The sequence below is a fragment of the Condylura cristata genome, unplaced genomic scaffold (assembly GCF_000260355.1).
Source record: "Condylura cristata isolate star-nosed mole 26May11 unplaced genomic scaffold, ConCri1.0 scaffold00009, whole genome shotgun sequence".
Taxonomy (NCBI): domain Eukaryota; kingdom Metazoa; phylum Chordata; class Mammalia; order Eulipotyphla; family Talpidae; genus Condylura; species Condylura cristata.
The window spans coordinates 33,553,604-33,574,848 of NW_004567110.1; the positions used below are offsets into that span (position 1 = coordinate 33,553,604).

The following is a 21,245-nucleotide window of genomic DNA, read 5'->3' on the forward strand; positions in this document are numbered from 1 at the left end:
GGTTATCCCGTGTTAAGTGGTCGCCTAGTGCTCTGTCAGTTCCTGTGGATGGAAGGGCGTAGCCTCTCAGTGAGGCTTCCCCTCCAGGAGGTTTACTTTATGATAGGGGATGAAAGACCTAGGTAGAGGCTAAATCGACCATGTGAGAGATGAAGCGTGCTAAACGGATAGTTAAGGTAAATAAGTAAATAAAGACTCAAAGATCAGAGTGTCCCTGTGGACTGGGAGGGTGCAGAGGTAGAACAAACTAGCCAAGGAGGAGGATTCTGCTGCTTTCGAAGAACAGTTTTAGCCAGTGACTTTCTGACTTCCTGTGGAGTGGTTGCAGAAAAAAAAGATACTTCTAGCATCAATGACTTGCATTCTTATCTTTGGGGTGAGGTCGTGAATCAAAAGCAAATGGAAACCATGGGCCATTCCTCTAAAAACAAAAATACAAACATTTTTCGTAACAGTCCACTGTAGATTAAGGATCTCTGATATGTAGAATATAACCCAAATCTGGCCAAAGCTTACCTGGGTTATTTCCTCTTGTATGGATTTTTTACCCTAATGACTCCACCATTTCTGTAATGGAATCATGTCTCCAGTATACCTGCTAGCCAATGATCTATGATTTCCAGTATTTTTTCAAAAATTAATAATAACTCCCACTAACTTGAACTGCTACTTTTAATATAAAAATATACATTTGAATTTGTTCCAGGCTTTTCCTGCATTGATCTTTTCTATTCCTCACCTGATACTATGCTTTTTAATAACCTATAGTTTTATGTCATATTTATCTATCTACAACATTCAGATTTTTCTTGACAGTTTTTTCAGATTCATTGACCAAGTTCCAAACAATGTGATTTTGTTCGGTAAGACATTAAATTGATAAGTTAATTGAGGTGATCATCAACTTTTTTTATTTGATCATCTACTCTTTTTCACTTCAGAAAAACGGTAATACTTTACAACTTAATAGATAGTCTTATGTACTTTCCATTGAGGCTTACTAGAAAAACACAAGTTAAATTTGTAAAAAGTACAGACGTTTAAATAGCAAAATAAAATATTCTGTCTCAATATTTGTCATACCTGTATTGTATAGATGTCTATCTATGTGTCTTATCAGTTCGCTGTGTTTTTTTTTTTTTTTTTAATTCTCTTAGAACCATACAGACTTTTGACTGGTGTTGAGTACTTAGTTGGAAGAAAAAACTGTAACATTCTAATTGAAGATGATAAATCAATCAGTAGAGATCATGCTGTGTTAACTGCAAAGTTTCCAGTAAACAACCCGGTATGTTGCTGATTATATTTCACTAGATTATCTTAAGGTGTCTGAAATAATAAAGATTATTTTCAGGATATGTAAGTGTTCATAGAACCTTTAATTTCTTAAGTCTTTTATTGTAATAAGATTAAATACTTATTTTAGTATCAGTGTTTTTGTTTATGTTGAAATTTTGAATTTCTTTATTGTTTTAGTGATTTACAAGTCCAAAGGAAGTAAAACATTTATACTTACTTAAGTACTTACTGCTTACTGGGTGTCAATCTCAATATTAAACCTGGGAATAGAACTGTGAACAGACCACTATGACTCCTGCCCTAAAGAGTTTTATTTTTATATTCTTGTGAACAGAAATATTTCTCTTATAACATAGGTTATCACAATGAAAATTGATTCATTTTACCAAGGAATACAGCTGTTGGTTGGTTGTTCTCAGTGCCTCTTAGTGCTTTTGAGTTGATTTTGGTCATTTGTTAACTGTGCTTAGGGTTGTGCCAATGGTAATAAGTCATTATTTTGAACAAAGACTGCATATCAGCAAATGCTGCATCTGTTAAGTGATCCTCAGGTTTTGTTTACATGTTCACTGAGGTATAGTAAAACACTGCTGAAATTCCTAAAGATAAATTAAAATTGTCAAGACACTACAATTTAATAAAAACACCAGTTTTTATTATGTGATCTTGATAGTGTTTTAAAAAAAAAAAGCTTCTTAACAAGGATACAGACTATACAAACATTGTCGCTGTGTGAAATTGAAGGAATGACAACTGGTGACTTAGAAAAATTAAAGAAACTATATTTTCTAAGAGGAATGATCCTGATCCTGGAATTTAGACATTTTCCATTAATTGCTAATTGAGTGATCAGTCTTGGCAGGCAACCAAAACAATTGAATGCATTACTGATTGTGCTGGGAAGTTAACCACTTATTTATTGACTATTCAAAAATTTAGCAACATGTGCTTTTGAAATCTTTCCCTTGGGAAATTATTTACTGTATTATAAAATATTTTTATTTTTTCCCCCAGAGTCAATCAGATGAAATCCCTGTGTTGACAATAAAAGATAATTCCAAGTATGGTACCTTTGTTAATGAGGAAAAAATGCAGACTGGTATTTCACGCACTTTAAAGACAGGAGACAGAGTTACTTTTGGTGTGTTTGAAAGTAAATTCAGGTAAGAATTTAATTGATGTTAAAAGTAAGCAATTTTACTTTCGAACTAACCAAAATTTAAAAAACAAAGATATCAATGAATAAAGAATTGAAGATCCTCTAATTCTTCTGCTCCTTAGTCCTAAGAATCTTGATAGGAGCTACATTTGTTTGATTCTAACTAGGTGAGTCTGTTGATTTCCTAAGATGTGACCTGTTTATTCAAAATTGCTGGACTCCAGCAGGAATGTTCATGCAATTTGGGCAGAAAAGAAACTACAGAACATTTTTCATGAAATGGCCATGAAAAATGCCATGAACGTTTTTATAAGTTAAAATTAATGTTACAATAATTTAAAGTAACACCATGGATTTGAGTTTCAAGTTTAAAATAATCTAAATTGCTAAATCCATGACTATAATGAGTTAACTTTATGTAACTTATTCTCATTTACAGAGTAGAATATGAGCCTTTGGTCACGTGTTCTTCTTGCTTAGATGTCTCTGGGAAAACTGTCTTAAGTCAAGCTATATTACAACTTGGAGGACTTAATGTAAATAATTGGACAGAAGAATGTACACACCTTGTTATGATATCAGTTAAAGTTACCATTAAAGTAGGTAATGCCTTGTTATATTGAAGTAAGGTCTGGATATTTAAGCTTACCCATTAAAGTAATTTAAAATTAAGGTAGTTTACTTTAAAACAATCAGAACTGCTAGCTCTAGATCTAGGTATGTGTGTGTGTGTGCCATATATTAATGTGTGCTGTATTATTTATATGTGCCAAATCCTAACCTTTGTAAACTGTTCAGATTAGAATGACTTTTTACATACCTGCCAATGCACATAAAATTGTATCTTTGTTGTAGCATTTTAAAAAGATGATTTATTTCATTCTTTCACCAAGTTTATTACTAGTCATTGTTTGTATTTTCAGTCTAATGTAAAATGACTAGAAATCAGCTGCCCGTTTTCAAAGTCTACTTTTTTGTTTCTTCATCAAGTTTTCTTCCTCTATTTTCTTAAATCATCACATGACTGATGCTATTTTAGTTTTTATTTCTTTTTGAAGCCTAAAACTTTTCAAATTCTTCTGTTTAATATTACCTAAAGTATCTTCACAATCTAGAGATCTGTAGATGTGTATCACTAGAAGATGCTTATTACTCATTTCAACAGTGATATATTTTGGTGTGTTTTCAGATTTTCCATCTTCATCAGATTTGGTTATATCCAGTGCTAACTGAAGGATGGCACTGGGAGGTGATTCATTTCCTATTAATCAGGTTGATTATTTAGATGAATAGCTATAGTGAAAAGCAACAACTGTTTAGATACTTTTATTCAATAATACAAAGCTCCTTAAATATATATCATTAATTAAATTAGAGCAAATATATAATACCTAAAAATTTGATAGAGAGAAAGGCTGTTGCTCAGTTAGAACCAATAACAAAGGCTGAGAAACATTGCCCCTTTTTCACAATTTCTGATTACTAGTCAGTCATGTGCCGAAAGGGAACCCTGTCATTTTACTGCTTTTTGGGAAAATTTTCCACAAGTATAGGTTAGCTTTGATTTGAGAAATCATTGAACATTATGACTAAAAAGGGGAATTAAAAAATACTCAGTTCAATTTTTAGTTCATGAAGAGTAAAGTGAGGTTCACAGCAATTAATCATTTGCCTAGTAACGTACGTGTTGGTGTTCACTTGATCCAGTGTTGAATTTCATCACTGCGTTATGCAAAAATTCTGTTATTTCATTCACAATGGAAATTGGTATTTTCCAGATTCCATTCTTCAGAGAAACCCTAACTTAATGCTCATATTTAGTTAATACCCATTAAAAGCATACTTTACATTTTACATTGCACTTGGAATATTTCTTAGAGTTATGTTGAGTTTTTGTTTTCATTTTCACTGTCGATGTTAGTATTTTCTGTTCTCAAGCCTTGTCACCTTATCTTTTCTGAGGCTTGTAGCTTCCTTGAATAATTCACTGGTTCCTTGAAGGCCTTCTTTCAAATATGCTCTCATTTTGAACTTTTACCCAACTTTAGATAGTTATTTCTTTCTTTACTTTCTTGAGCAGACTTTATCCTGTAGTTGAAATATGTTCAAAAGGCAGTGTTAGGCAGTGTTGTCTCTCCCACTTATCTCTTGACATTTGTCTTTTATAGAGCACATGTTATGTTTCTTCAATTCTAAAATACAATTTTAAACATTTTTGGAGTATATATATATATATTTTTTTTAAAGATTTATTTATTTATGCATACAGAACTGGGGTACAGGCCAGAGATGCGGAGGGTGAGAGGCTTCACCAGAGACAGAGTGGGGAACAGAACAGGCAGATCAACGAAGTACACTGCTGAGGGGAGCAGCGGGCGGGTCAGGAGAGGTCTGCCACACCATGTGGTCACCTCCGGGGCAGGCGGGAATCGAACTCATGCTGAAGCAGCTTTAGATTCTCAGTGCTGTGCTTTAACCCGCTGCGCCACCAGGGAGGGCCTTTGGAGTATATTTTTAAACTGACTTTTATTTTGTTGTTCTGTTCTACCCACCTCAAGCAGTTTTTAATTTAATATGATAATCAGTAACTTCTTATAATTGATCAGGTAAGGATCTTGTTTTCTACAGATTGTGACTTCTTTATGAAGTAAAGCGGTCAGCTGAAAAAGCAGAGTAGTACAGCCCTTTTGTAATATATAACTTAAAACTTTTCTTTAAAAGGAAAACTACATTTAAATATATGTATTCACCTGCATTTTTTTTCTTTTTAGACGATATGCGCACTCATTTGTGGACGTCCAATAGTTAAGCCGGAATATTTTACTGAATTTGTTAAAGCAATTCAGTCCAAGAAACAAGTTCCACAGATTGAAAGGTATGACGTGCATTTTCAATGTAATATGACATGTAACAACACATAGCACTGATTTTATTTAGATGAATTCCCTCTTTAATGACTATCTCAGAATAGTCATTTTAATTTAATATGATAATCAGTAACTTCTTATAATTGATCATGTAAGGATCTTGTTTTCTACAGATTGTGACTTCTTTATGAAGTAAAGCGGTCAGCTGAAAAAGCAGAGTAGTACAGCCCTTTTGTAATATATAACTTAAAACTTTTCTTTAAAAAGAAAACTACATTTAAATATATGTATTCACCTGTTTAATGAAGTTTATTTGTTGTTGTATAGTTCAGGATATTATAGTTCAGTTTAATAAAGTTTTTGTTGTTGTTTGTTGAAAGGTTCTCCATATTCTTTGCTGTTTGTTTTTTATCTGTGAAACAAATGTTACATAATATTCCAGCACCTAAGAAGAAAATTGAAAGACCAAGGTATACAAAGAACACATCCACCTGTGGGTCCCTGGAATTATGTGATGCAGCAACCATATTCCAGAGCCAAATAGTCCCAGGCCAGATTTTAGCAGCACTATGGCCTTGAGAATGGAGTTTATGGCCTCTGAATGTTAGTCACTTTGGAAAAGTTAAACTAGTATTTGTCCTTCTGTTCTTTAAATATTTAATGCAAGTTTAGTCTGTCCAAAATTTGAGGACCTTACCTGGCATCATAGTAGGTTCTTAAGAAGAAGAAGTGCTAATTGCACTTCTTTGTTGAAAATGCAGCAATATCTAGAAAGATTCATAATTATCTATTTATTGCATGCTCTTCTAAATTGCCATACTAAAGGATCTGCCTGTTTTATATATTGTATTAGTATTAGTATTGTATTGTATTAGTATTATTTTCAGGTAATCAAAATTATAGTTAAGGAGGAAGATACTTGGACATTTTTTTTTTAATTACTTTATAAGCTGTGTTGCCCATTGCAGGGTGTTTTAGGGCCTATATTATATATCTGATGTTTGTCTGCTTTTAAAAGTAACTGAAAATCAAATCAGTAGGTGAATGGATAGTCTGTGGTACATTCAAACAAAGTAGTGCTGAAAGTCAGTGCTTAATTCAACAATAAAATCAATAAAATATCAAGCCATAAAAAGATATGGAAGAAACTTAAAGACAAAGTAAGTGAAAGAAGCCATTCTTGAAAAGCTATATACTTCTATACTAGATTATTCCAACTGTATGACATTCTAGAGAAGGTATCCACAAGATAACTAACTGGGAACTTTTATTGCCATTGCATTTAATCTATAGATCTAATTGGGAAGTGCTGATATCCTGACAACATTGAATCTTCTTACCAGTACACTTTAGTATTATTTCATAAGGTGGTAGATAAGCTAAAAGGCTGGTCAATTAAAGAATAGCTTTATATGGCAAAAGAGCTGATAATACAGAAAGTTGAAGCTATGGAATGATGAATTATCTCTTGAGTTAATTTCTCTGTTCATTTCCCCATTTCTATAGATGGTTGTAATGATTCATAGCATTATGTTCAAGAACTGGGAGATTGTTTTTTAATCTCCTGTAGACATTTTATCTAGACTGACAAAATTATGTTATTTAAAATTTCTTGGGCTCCTTCAAAGAGATTTATAATAAATATTAGAAGTAGTAGGTTATATAGAGTTGGAACATTAGTACCCAGGGAAACACAAGATGCTACTAGAATTTGGTCTTTAGGAAAAATTTTCTTTCAACCTTTTGTAATTCATTGATTCATACATATTGCTATGAGTATCTGTTGAATATGTATTATGAGAAATTAAAGAACAGTTCTGCTGTTCTTTGTGTCACCCATCATCATATTTCAAGAAAAAAGAATTTAGATTTTTTTTTTAAAGATTTACTTATTTGTGCATACAGAACTTGGGTGCAGGCCAGAGGTTCAGGGATGGTGAGAAGCTTCACCACAGACAGAGCGGGGAACAGAACAGGCAGATCGGTGAAGTACACTGCTGAGGGGAGCAGCGGGCATGGCCATGCCATGTGGTCACCTCTGGGGCAGGCGGGAATCGAACTCATGTGGAAGCGGCTTTAGATTCTCAGTGCTGTGCTTTAACCTGCTGCGCCACCAGGGAGGGCCAGAATTTAGATTTTTTTTTAATCATTTATTCCAGATCAAACTCTTTAATAAAAACATTTAATGGAATTGAGAATTATGCCTTCCTAGTGTCTTTATAGCTGTACTAATTACAAGTTTAATTGTGTGGATACAAAATAGCATATAATTAGAAAATTTTACATATTTTTACAGTTTTTATCCTCCTATTGATGAACCAGCTATTGGAAGTAAAAATATTGATCTGTCAGGACGACAGGAAAGAAGACAGATCTTTAAAGGAAAAACATTTATATTTCTAAATGCCAAACAGGTAACATTATAAGCTAAATTGTGCTAAGAAGACATCACAAAATAGGATAAATGATTAGTCATCTGTAGTTATTTTTTTTTAAAGAATTATTTATTTATGCATACAGAACTGGGGTACAGGCCAGATGTGCAGGGGTGGCGAGAGGATTCACCAGAGACGGGGGTGGGGGGCAGAACAGGCAGATCCATGAAGTACACTGCTGAGGGGAGCAGCAGGCGGGTAATGTGGGTCACCTCTGGGGTGGGGATCTAACTCATGCTGAAGTGGCTTTAGCTTCTTAGTGCTGTGCTTTAACCTGCTGCACCACCAGGGAGGGCCCCGTCTGTAGTGTTGTACATGGGAAAATCACAAGAGTAAACCTAGTTACAAGACTGTGTGGTAATTGTTCCAGGGCTATATAGATGCCTGGCAAGTCAGAGACCTACTGAATGGAGGTCTAGGTTGTCCTCTCAAGAAATAGAACCAGTTCAATTTTATATCTACTTTTATTTTACTTCTTAAGTCAAATTCTTAAAGTTGTGTAATGTATTCAAGAAATTCATCTTGGCAGTTTCATTCCTTTTTTTCTCTCCACTTTAAGCATAAAAAGCTAAGTTCAGCCATTGTGTTTGGAGGAGGAAATGTTAAATTGATAACAGAAGAAAATGAAGAAGATGATAGTTTCTTTTCAACTTCTGGAACTTGTGTTGTTGATGCAGGAATAACAAACTCACAGACACAGACCTTATTTAGTGACTCTCAGAAAAAATGGATTCATTCAATTATGGATATGCTCCAAAGGTAAAGAATTTTTCATAATAAATGCAAGTAGACAATTTTGTATGTAATTTTAAGGTTTCCTGTAGAATATGTAGTAGCAGAGAAAGTTAAAAACGCAAATGAAATTGCCTAAAGCAATTAAAATGGCAATAAAATTTGTGTACCTATTATATACCCAATTATGGGTAACTGGAGGGGGTGTAAGTGTTTATAATGTGGAAGGAAAGTGAAAGTTAAATCAAGATTTTTTTCTTACATTCTTCATTGCTATTAATAATCTTAGCATTGTTGAAGCCAAAAAGTATTGCGAAAGTATTCAGGGTTGGCGGTCTCTTGACTGAAATCTGTTCACCCAGCAAATAGTAGATAGGGCCTAGAGTATTTATCTGCCTGACAAGTTCATGGACGCAGTTTCTTACCTTAGCAGTTTCAAAATTCATACCATACCCACCACCCTCATTCTGCATCTACCACCAAAGAGTTGATCTCCTCTGTCACACCCCTTCTATCCACTTCCTCTCTGGTAACTGCCATTCTGTTTTCAGAATCTATTTTCATTTCTCCTTTATTTATGTGCTTTGTTTGTTTCTTTATATTCCACATGAGGGACATGTATGCTCTTTTTGTTTTTCCTTCTGAAGACACTATGGTCTCAAATGGCAGTTTCCTTTTTTTTTTTATGGGAAAACCCTTAATTTTATTACACTAATTGTTAACTACCTTTTCTTCCATTGTCAGTGCTTTTCACATTGAACAAAACATTTTCTACTTATAGATCAAAATGATAGTCACTGTATCTAATATCTAATGCTAATATTTTGATTTTTTTCATTTGTCCGGGATTCTGCTATATACCAAAGTTGTGTACATGCATGGGAATGTTTTTGTTTTTATTATACATTGCCTTAATTCAGTAGTGTTGAATGGAAGTAGTGGCAGTAGCTACATTTGTCTCATTGTTGACTTCAAAGGAATGCTTCCAGTTATTTCCTTATTTAGTGTGATGTAGTTTCTGTTTGACATTGTTATTAAATATATATTTAAAGTTTTTACTTTATATAGCCAATCTATAACCAGGTCTGATAGTATATTAAATTTAAGGTTTTAAAGAGTTACTAGTATAATAAAATATCAATTTGAGCTGACTGAAATGTAAGTATTAGTTACAATAGTTTAAAAATTATTTTAGTGTAATCATTATAGTTGTAAATGTATAGTTGAGCTCTGTTTATTTCAACCCAATATATACAATGAAACATGTTAAGTATTGAGAGAATGTCTTTTGAACTACTACAACCACTTTACACAGCCCTATAATAAATATTAAAAGTTTTGTAACACTTTCTTTAATCTGTAGTTGTTGTTTCTATATAGCATTATTAAATTGTCTTTGTTATGTAAACCAGTCATTGACATTACAGAGTAACAGTAGATAACTTTACCATAAGATTCCCTAACATTTGTAAATTGGTAAAATGGTTTAACAACTTAAAATTATAATAGTAACTGTAGGTTACATATAGTTCTCGTGCTTTTCTTCCTTCTTCCCACTCTCCCCTCTTTTCTCATTTAGTGATCTTAGATTTGCTTATTCAGTTTATTTTCTTGCTTCAGCTGGCTGTTATATTTCCTTCTTATTCTGAAAATAGTAGAATTTTAGAACTGGATCTGTATCCTTTATGCTGGATCTTTATTTTACAAATGAGATGATTGAGTTACTAAAGGCAGTGACTTTCCCAGTTAACATTGCCCCAATAAGTAAACTACTATTCTCTCCATACTAAAACTGTAATATCTTCATAGAAAAAATAAATTCATTTTGACATCACCTTTAAAAAGTTGTTAATTTTACTATCTTGTCATACTAAGTGATTTTTTTTCCTTATAGGCAGGGTCTTAGACCTATTCCTGAATCAGAAATTGGATTGGCAGTTATTTTCATGACAACAGAGAATTACTGTGATCCTCAAGGCCTTCCTAGTACAGGTAATGAAAACATTAATTCTTAAGCAGCTTCATTATATAAGTTGAAAAGAGTATATGCACCTTACTCTGTACTTCAGAGCTGATTCTTATCATCATCTTTTTAAAAACTCAGTTATTTATTAATTTATAAATATTTGTGATTTTCACTACTGAGCATTGTTCTCAGATCTAAAGACACATTGATGATTAAGATAAATAAGAGCTCTATTATTATTGTTTGTTTTTAAGTTCAGGGTTCAGACAAATAGCAAGCAAACATATCTGATCAGTTCAGTCAGGGCCAAATACAAAGCAAAACTGAAAACAATGTGATGTGATAGTCACGGGGAACTGACTGTTTTAGGTAGGTGGTAAAGTAAAGACTCATGCACTTGCACCTCATGCATCCTGAATGATTAGAGAGGTAGCCATGGGAATATCTGGATAGCAGGGAGTTCCTGGAACAAAAAACTGATCACTGTACAAGTAGAATGGATTCTGGCTTCTAAATGAAAGTGGAGAGAAGAACAGAAAACTGCTTTAGAAGTCCAGATGAGATAGCCTAGTGCCTTGAGCCAGAAAAGAGAACAGGATATAATTTGAACCTAGACCCGGCAGAACATTTTTGTGGAGGAACAAGAAACAATTCCTACTTTTTTAGGTGAATGAGGATTCATATTATAATTGTCATCAAAATTTAGTTTTTAAAACAATCCCTCTTCCTCCATATCATTTCTTTATTTCAGCAAGTATTTATTAAGCTTTTGAACTTTGTAAATAAGCTTATGGCTGACAAACTGTAGTTGTTCTGAGTCATTAGATTCTATATGCCTTTGTAATTTCGTATAAGGTTGTGCAAGCTAAAATGAATTATATCAATAGATATGTGTATTTTTTTTTATTTGTGCATACAGAACTGGGGTACAGGCCAGAGGCTCAGGGGTGGTGAGAGGCTTCACCAAAGACAGGGTGGGGAGCAGAACAGGCAGATCAGTGAAGTACACTGCTGAGGGAAGCAGCAGGCAGGTCAGGAGAGGTCTGCCGCGCCATGTGGTCACCTCCGGGCAGGCGGGAATCGAACTCATGTGGAAGTGACTTTAGCTTCTTAGTGCAGTGCTTTAACCCGCTGCGCCACCAGGGAGATCCGATACGCGTATTTTTTTTTCTCCCGTTATGCGTATTTTTAAGGAAATGGCAGTTAGCTTTTAAGGAGGTCATATAAAGAGAATGTCAGAAGTCACTTTAAGTTTCTGAATTTGGAGTCAATAATAAACTTTAAACATGTGCTGTTCATGAAGTCCTAACAGTGATTTAGCTTAGATTCTCAGTAAATGTCAGCTTTTTAAAATATTCAGCCAACAGTTTAAATTCATTAGCTTATTTATATCTACCATGTACCAAACATTGCTCTGGTGTCCAGATATAGAAATGAGTAAGAGTCAGTCTTTGTACTCAAGGAGGTTCCAGGTCTTGTAAGAAAAGTAACAAGTAAACAAGTACAATACAAAGTGATTACAGTAACAGCTAACATTTGTGTAGTGCTTTACTCTGTTCTAAGCATTTTTCTTAGTGCTATTTATATATCAGAACAACTTGTGAGGAAACTATTATAAGTATTCACATTCTATAAAGCATAGAAAAGTTAAATTAACTTAACAAAGATCATACAGCTAGTGATAAGGGTGTTGAAAGTTAATAGAGATTATGTCAAGGGTAGTACAGAAGTTAAGATGAAGGACACCGAATTCAGTGTGGGAAGTTCAAGAAAAGTATGTCAGAAGAGTGGCACCTAAATTAAGTTGCTAAAATAGTAAATAAGATGATGAAGTAGTAAATGCAGTTCTCTGTAGTAGTCCAAAATTTATGTCTAAATGGTTATATAAATCCTCCTTTCAAACAGTATATTCCTTGGAAAAATGAAACTCACATTGATTTTTATTGATATAGACAGAACAATAAATAATACTGTCTGTTGGGAAGAAATGAAATTTTATGATCTGCTGATTTAAAGTATAATCTGAGTTAGAATTTAAGCACATATTAATTTTGTTTATTTTATTCAGTGTGCTACCATGAAAGGTTTGCTATTACTCAAAATGATTTAGTTTATATAAGTATCTTTTCATTTGTGTGATTTCAGGATTGAAGACAACAACTACAGGTCCAAGCATTTCCCAAGACTTGTTAGTCAGTGAGAAATTAATGCCAAGTGCCCCATTGAATATTACAACATATGTACCTGATACAGAATCAGAGCAAGCAGATACATGGTAAACAAACTATATTTCTCACTTGGTAGAAACAGTAGTTTGATAGTAAACTGTTATTCGATCAATAAATAGTATATTTGAAAAGTAAAATCATACCTTTATTGGGTAATCTTTAGAGTTAGAACATGAGATAATTACAAGGAAAACAAAATTTTAGGGCAAGGGTCAGCAAATGTTCTGTTAAGGACCAGAGAGTTTGTTGGTGTTGCCTGTATTTGAATCACACTATAACTTTGGAAACACTTTTATATGTGTCTACTTGGATATCTAACTAGTAAATATTTATTCATGGAAATTCACTTTTGTGATTCACTACTTGTGCAATTTCTGGTTTTGATTTAGGTTTTATTGGAGACCAAGGATATCTCTTTTGTGTTTTATGCTATTTTTCATTTAAGACTGTATATTTTATTTTAAATATTCCATAACAAACTGTTCATATTAAAAGTTGTTTATAATGTCACTATGTTAGACCATATGTACATTTTTCCTATGTGCATGTTTATGCCTGATGCAACTTTTTTTTTTAGATTTATTTATGTATGAATACAGAACTGGAGTACAGGCCATAAGTTCAGGAGCAATGAGGGGATTCACCAGAGACAGAGTCAGGTGCCGAACAGGCAGATTTAATGAAATGCATTGCTGAGGGGAACAGTGGGAAACAGGAGAGGTCTGCTGTGCCATGTGGGTCACCTCCCTGGCCAGGATCAAACTTGTGCCAAAGCAAATGGGGCTTGCTTCATAAGTGCTGTGCTTTCTAACCCATTGTGCCACCAGGGAGGGCTCAGATACAGCTTTTTTAAAAATTTATTTATTTATTCGTACAGAACAGGGGTACAGGTCAGAGATGTGGAGAGTGAGAGGATTCATCAGGGACAGAGTGGGGAGCAGAGCAGGCAGATGGACGAACTACACTGCTGAGGGGAGCAGCGGGCGGTTAGGAGAAGTCTGCTGTGCCATGTGGTCACCTCCGGGGCAGGCAGGGATCGAACTCATGAGGAAGTAGTTTAAACTTCTTTGTGCTGTGCCTTAACCCACTCCGCCACCAGGGAGGGCCCCAGATACAGCTTTTTAAAAAGAAAATTAATGTTTTAAAAATCATTTGAACTACAGTTTTATTTTTTGTGTGTAACAAAATAACAAAAGCAGTATACGTTCAACCATATATTGTAGAACTCTGTTTAAGACAAATATTTTTTGGTGGGCCCTCTGTGGTGGTGCATTGGGTTAAAGCACAGCACTATCAAGCTATCCACAGCCACAGCATCATGATTTCAGTCCCCACCCCGGAGGTGACCACATGGCGTGGCAGACCTCTTCTGACATGCCCACTACTACCCTCAGCAGTGTATTTCAGTACATCTGCCTGTTCTGCTCTCCACTGTGTCTCTGTTGAATCCTCTCATCCCCCATACCTCTTACCAATACTCCAGTTCTGTATGCATAAATACGTACATCTTTAAAAAATAAAATAAATGTATTTTTCTAGTGATACAGGGGGTTTTTTTGTTTGTTTGTTTTTGTTTTTGTAATATAGATACTTGTGGCTGGAGTATAAGCTTATCAATTCTTCTAAAACAATTTCCTATTATATGATACTAGAAAGATAGGTGTATATACTCTTTCTGATTTTTCATTTTTTACTTATCTTTTTGCATAGAAGTAATTTTAAGACATCAGGAATGACCTAGAGTTTTCACCAACTTGTTTTCATACTAGGATGCTAACTTGATATCCCATGTGTGTGGGAGTTAGTTCTGTAGTAGAGTAGGCCTGACGTGCTACAGACAGTAAAGAAGAGAAAGATATCATCATTTTCATCTAACCATCCATCTTCAGGGAGCTTTGATTACACAGGCGCTACATTTTTGCAATAGTAAAATATATTCACTTAATTATTATCTTAAAGTTAATTTTGTTTTAAGGCAATATGAATATATCCATTGAAACTATCTTTCCAGCTGAAAGTATTATAAACTGATTATTTACCTGCTTTCTTCTACAGTATGGATTTGAGTGAAAGACCAAAAGAAATCAAAATTACCAAAATGGGACAAAAATCCAGATTGCTTTCCCAAGAAACGTCCATTGTGAAGGAACCTCCCAAAATAGGCTCCAGTAATAATAATGTAATATCAAATTCTGTGCTTAGGAAGAAAGTTCCTGATTATCAGCTTTCACCCACTAAATTATCAGGTGGAAATAAAAGTCATGGCCGGGCTTCTCAATGTCAGCAGACCAACTCAATCAAAAACTACTTTCAGCCATCAACCAAAAAAAGGTATATTTTTAATAATTACTCTCTGTATCTGAAAATCCATGGCCCTTTGGCCTCATTACCTATTAAGTAGCCAAACTTCCACCTTCACTGAAGACATAAAATAGATTTTCCTCTCACCTTTTTTCTTCTGTATCTTAGCTTATCTGTTCTTTGATTTACCACACTTCTCTGAAAGAACTTTTCCACATCTAAGTTCTTTCAGTCTGCCCTGTGTCTCAGGTTAACTCTTACTTCGTCTAGACCATGTGCCATCAATTATTGTTTCAATTTCTAGCACCTTTAATATCTCTCCTAGCTCCTTTCTTTTGTACTCAAAACCTCTGTCCTACTTTTAGGGAAAGACTTTTATCAAAGTCTTCCCTTGACTTGGTGTCTTCCTCAGCCTTTTTGTTTTCTACAGTCACTGTCAAATTTCTCAAAATGGGATTGTTGTTATTGTTTCCATTTCTTCATGAACTGTCTTAACTATCAATATTTCATCTGCAAATGACATAATTAAAATTAATCATTGACACATTTGCCAAATCTAGTGCCTTTTGGTCGCATACCTGAGCTTTTCTCCTCCTCATGATTTCTTCCAACTTTTGTGATAGTGGTTTACCCTGTTTCTTTTGCCCCTCTAACTTCTTTTCCTCCACCTTCCTACCTTTTATGTAGTGTGTATTCTACCTTCAGGGTTTCATGATTTTATTGCAGTGATCTCTATATTGGACCCTACCTTCTTTATGCTTTTTTTTCTGTTTTTCACTTCTGTTTTCCATTTCTATCCAAATAATGAACTTTAAAACTTTTTCTCCTCTCTCACTGAATGGTTATTATTTTTTTCCTAGTACTTTGTTATAATCTTTGACTAATTTCCTCTGCCTCTCCAAAATAAAAGTTTTGTTGTGTGTTTTTTTTTTATTTAGTATCCTATTAATCTCTCCATTTTCAACTGTGTTGCCAGCTGTTTCAAACTCTGAAGTTATTACAGAATCCCTTGATAGGATGGTATTAGATAGTGATGATCATAATTATTATTATAAAAATATGACCTTGGCTATTTCCATTCACCATGAATCCAGTAAATTGCTGGAAATCAGATACCCAGTTTTGTGTCCTCTTTGGATCATAGTATTATTCAAATGAATATTCAGTACTTGCTGAATGAATGATACAGTAGTACATAGAAAACTGTTAGTCCCTATTATATGTATAAGAAAAAAAAGAAAACTGTTAGTCCCATATTCTTACATTGCTTGTAGTATATAGTCTCTACTGTATTTTGGGTTTAACTACTCTTATTTTCCTAAATTTAGTTCTCATCTCAATATAAGCAATTTAAGCATTCTCAATATAAGCAACAAGTCTTATATTTTGGCAGCAAGTCTGTGGCTTTTTTAACCTTTTCTTACATAAATTACTGTATCAGCTATTACTTTAGCAGCTGTTGCTACTTCTACCAAAAAGATAGCAACTGCCATATTGTTTTAATCACAGAGTTGATTGGTACTTTCAAAACAGTAGAGTGTATAAATATTATTTACTGTTATCATATTTAAAGTCTACATTTCATTGTAAGTATACCTTAATAAATTTGAAATAAAAACTGAAAAAAAATTACTGTTTTCAAATGCTTACATGTTGATTACCAATGATATTATTTATTAATAAAATCAAGAATATTGCTAATTAAATGTGAGAAAGGTGGATATTGTCTAATCGAACAGTTTATCTATGTTTAATTTCTTTGTTTTCTCCTTTTTTAAAATCTAAGGGAAAGGGAAGATGAAAGTCAAAAAAACTCATCTAAATCAGCAAGAATAGAAATGTCTTGTTCTCTGTTAGAACAAACACAACCTGTAACACCCTCAGTATGGAAAAATAAGGAGCCACATTTCTATCAGGATGAGCCAGTGGACGTAAATTCAGATAACTTATTTACAGAGATAGATGTTGAATCCTCTGCAAAAAATTTTGCCAGTAAATCTCTTTCTACAGAAAATCTAAGATCAGGAAAAAGAAAAGACATGGATGACTTAGTCTTAGAGGATGAGGTGATAGAAGAATTATTCAAGAACATGAAACCAGAATTAGAAGTTCAAGTGACTGTTCCAAAACAAGAGGAAAAAGCCACTATTAGAAAAAGACCAAGATTGGATATTCAAACAAATGGCACTTTTAATAATGAAGCAACACTGGAAAATAACAAAATATCTGTAAGTAACAGGTATAAGAATTTGTTGATCTATATAAGGTTAATGTTTAAAATTTGGTAATTTTCTTTGACATTACAATCACAATAATGTTTCAGTCAGCATATGCATATGCTATGGTGTTCTCAATATTCCTGTTGTCTAGTGATATCACAGCCATAACTACTTGGGAGTGTTTAATCTCATGTTTACTGTTTCTCTTGATCGCATCATTTTTCCTTGTGCATGATTTAATGTTGTGTTGTTTTATTCATTGTTGTCTTGTAGAATACAAAATTCACTGCTAGTCTTGAATTCACAGAAAGGACTCACCTAACAATGCTTTTCTCAGAATATATCCCCATTATGAATTTAAATTGTACATGCATATAATAATGACAGCAAAAAAATTTACTCATGTCTACTTTAATAGATTTCCTGATTAGGCTGTTGCTATTTGAGCAGGTATTTGGTCATGTTAGTAAGTACAGGATTCACCTTAATAAAGTAAACAGACATAGAAAGATGAAGAGAGTTATTAAGACAAAGTAAATAATTTTTTTTGATAAAATGTGCATAATTTGGTCATAAATGTCCTATTTTAGGGGTTAGTAAGGTGCTATCTGTAGACTACTTAGCTTATTAAATGTGTGCACAGACCTTTTGAAGTCAAAATTTAATACTCAGACCTCCACAAAGGTCCCTTCTTCTTCTTGATTATAATCTCCCCAACAACTTACTAGATAAGGACAAGACCAAAAAAAATGATAGTCATTAAAGAGCACATTGATTTCATAAACATTTGGTGAAAATGTAGTGTATATATCAAGCGCTATCTAAATCTATAAGTACTATTGAAAAAATAAAATACTGTCTATTTAGCCTATATATTGCATCTTCTTAGGGGCGTATTTCTTAATTCTTATAAGAGCCCTATTTCTCAGTGTCCTCTATGGACCAGCTTCATTAGATCATGTGGACAACTATACTAAACCTCAGATATCCTGGTAAAGTACATCTAATTTTCTTTCCAGAAATTTCCCTCATTATAGGTATTACAAACTTTTTTTTTTTTTTTTTTTAAAGATTTACTTATTTATTTATACAGAGTTGGGGTACAGGCCAGAGACGCGGAAGGTGAGAGGATTCACCAGAGACAGAGCGGGGAACAGAACAGGCAGATGGACGAAGTACACTGCTGAGGGGAGCAGCGGGCGGGTCAGGAGAGGTCTGCCGCACCATGTGGTCACCTCCGGGGCAGGCGGGAATCGAACTCATGCGGAAGTGGCTCTAGCTTCTTAGTGCAGTGCTTTAACCCACTGCGCCACCAGGGAGGGCCACAAACTTTTTTTTTTTGCTGCTTTAAAAATTTTAGTAGCCAAGTTTTATTGTCTTAACTGATGTTATCCGGGAATAGGGTAATTGTATTTTGTCCTATGATTCAATAGCATAATTTCTTCTATCCTAAATCCTGGTTAAGAATGCAGTGCAAAATAATTATATTAACTAGACTTTCCAAGAGTGAATTGTGAATTGTTGTTTGTGATATACTTTTGGAGATTCCAAAAGTTAAATTACTTTATTGTAGCACTAAACTTTTTATATTGAGAAATTTGTTTAAAAACTATTTTTATTTTCAATGTGAAATAATTGTAAAATGTTTTTTATCTTGAGATAATTGTTGATTTTTATGCAGTTGAAAGAAATATATAGCTATCACATTTTACCCAAGTTCTCCTAATTGTAATGTCTTGAGTTTCCTCGGTATAGCATCAGGACATTGACATGATACAATTCATCAGCCTTACTTAGTTGAAGTTATTTTTAATTCTAATTTTAATAATTTACTTTTAATAATTACAGTTATTTTGTTCTAGCCACAAAAGGGATTATCAGGAAAAAACTAATCCTTTTATATAAAAATATTTGCAACTTCAATAAGGCAAAACTATGATACCTCTTTTGATGTTAGATTTCTTTTTTAATTTTATTTCTCTTTATTATTATTATAATAATTTATTTTTATATCATTTTGTGCCTTTTCCCATCTCACCTGCAATCCCCATGGATTTCCCATCACCAATTTACCCGTGTGCCATCACCATAGTCCCATGCACTTTCCCCTCCAACCACATTTTATACCATTTCCTACTCCACCCCCTTAAAATGTCTCTGGTATGTACTATTTCATTACTACTTTTTTTTTTTTAAGATTTATTTATTTATCCTTACAGAACTGGGGTACAAGCTAAAGATGTGGGGGATGAGAAGATTCACCAAAGAGAGAGAGAGTGGGGAGCAGAATAGGCAGATTGACTGAAACACACAGCTGAGGAGAGCAGCGGAAAGGCAGGAGAGGTCTGACATGCCATGTGGGTCACCTCCCTGACTGGGGATCGAACTTGGGTTGCAGTGGCTGCCATAGCTTCATAGTGCTGTGCTTTAATGTGTTGTGCCATCAGGGAGGGCCCATTATGACTTTTTTCCCCCCTGTTGACCTTAGATTTCTTTGCTGTGTTTCAGAAAGGCAATTCCTAAAATATGTTTATGGTAGATGCCATTTTTTACTTAGGGATTTAAATATAGATACAGCATCTCTACAAGATTTTCTATGAGCTTAAATATTGGCTTATATTCCTGCTGAGTTCTTACATGACATTTCCCTCAGTCTTGGCCTTACTTTCAGCTTCCCAAGTCTCCATAAAATGTGCACATGACTTAGCATCCTTGTTGAATATCTCTTCTTAACAGTATCCAGTGTGAATGTGTCTACAAAATATCTTTTCCTTACCCCATTCTACTTCATCTTAAATTAGGTTTCTTCTTCTTTTAAAAATATAGCATCTTCCAAAAAACTATAGTTGTAGTTGCCACTAACTAGATAGCATCATTTCATTTGCACAACCCTAAGTATTAAGGCCATTGAGCTGGTTAGGAAACTGACAGTAGGTATAAAGGACTTGCCAATGTCATTTAGTTAGACTGACAACTAGGATAAAAATGCAGGGCCATTCTGCCCTTTGGGCTATTCCTTTGTTGGCTTTCTGAATGGCATTCATTTAATCATTTATTCAGTTATTTTTAGGGCCTGGACATACTACCATGAAAGACTGTCAGAGTGGATAAATCAGTAGCCTTGTAGGAGGTAAAATCTCCAGGTTTTGGTGAAAGACCCACTATGAGAAAGGAAAGGGTATAAGGTATTACCAAAGGATTTGGGTAGGATGTAGTACAATTCTCTGTGATTAAAAAATAACAACTTGCTCAAGAGGATAAGAAGGTGGAGGGGAGCAAAAGTGTTCAAATTGTGGTAAAACTTCCCAGTGAATGATAAAGTATTCAGCCTAAGTACAAAGGTCAGTGGTATATAAATTTTCAATCTTACTTTTGAGAAATAAAAACATTAATTCTCTTTAGCCCCCAAATAGGCACTAAGTATATACTTGGTTTTCTGATCTTTCTAACCTTTTAAAAAATTGTGAATTTTTATTTAAATTATTGAAAGAAAATTTGATATAAAACCATATGCCCTTTTAACATATCCAAATGGGTTATAGTTTTAATGAAAATACAAGGAAGTCATCTATGCAACATGCTTTTTTCTAGACCATGGCCTGGTTATATGAATATGAAGGATAGTATGATTCTGTACAAGGCTGTTTTCAGTTTATTACTGATAAATGTCTTTAATGGTTAAAATAACTTCTTTTTCTTCCTGAATTAAGATGACTTAAAACTCAGTAGACCTCTCTTAGCTCACCCCCTGCTCCCCTCAGCAGTGTACTTCTTCTCTGTCCTTTTCCCAGTTGCCTCTGGTGAATCCTCTTACCACCTCTGCACCTCTGGCCTGTACCCCAGTTCTGTATACATAAATAAATAGAATCTTTTTTTTTTTTTTAAAGATTTATTTATTTGTGCATACAGAATTGGGATACAGGCCAGAGGCTCAGGGCAGTGAGAGGCTTCACTGGAGACAGAGTGGGGAGCAGAACAGGCAGATCGACGAAGCACACTGCTGAGGGGAGCAGCGGGCGGGTCAGGAGAGGTCTGCCGC

At 34.1% G+C, this 21,245-nt stretch overlaps 1 protein-coding gene across 1 annotated transcript in view; it reads left to right on the forward strand.

Moving 5' to 3' along the window:
- NBN (nibrin) overlaps positions 1 to 21,245 on the forward strand; it is a 31,350-nt gene that overhangs the window by 725 nt on the left and 9,380 nt on the right. The window contains exons 2-11 of the mRNA XM_012723038.1: positions 1,158 to 1,288; positions 2,314 to 2,462; positions 2,898 to 3,057; positions 5,230 to 5,333; positions 7,622 to 7,739; positions 8,320 to 8,519; positions 10,387 to 10,484; positions 12,604 to 12,733; positions 14,742 to 15,017; positions 16,774 to 17,215. Of these exons, the coding sequence (XP_012578492.1) occupies positions 1,158 to 1,288; positions 2,314 to 2,462; positions 2,898 to 3,057; positions 5,230 to 5,333; positions 7,622 to 7,739; positions 8,320 to 8,519; positions 10,387 to 10,484; positions 12,604 to 12,733; positions 14,742 to 15,017; positions 16,774 to 17,215 (1,808 nt within the window). The remainder of the gene's footprint in view (positions 1 to 1,157; positions 1,289 to 2,313; positions 2,463 to 2,897; positions 3,058 to 5,229; positions 5,334 to 7,621; positions 7,740 to 8,319; positions 8,520 to 10,386; positions 10,485 to 12,603; positions 12,734 to 14,741; positions 15,018 to 16,773; positions 17,216 to 21,245) is intronic.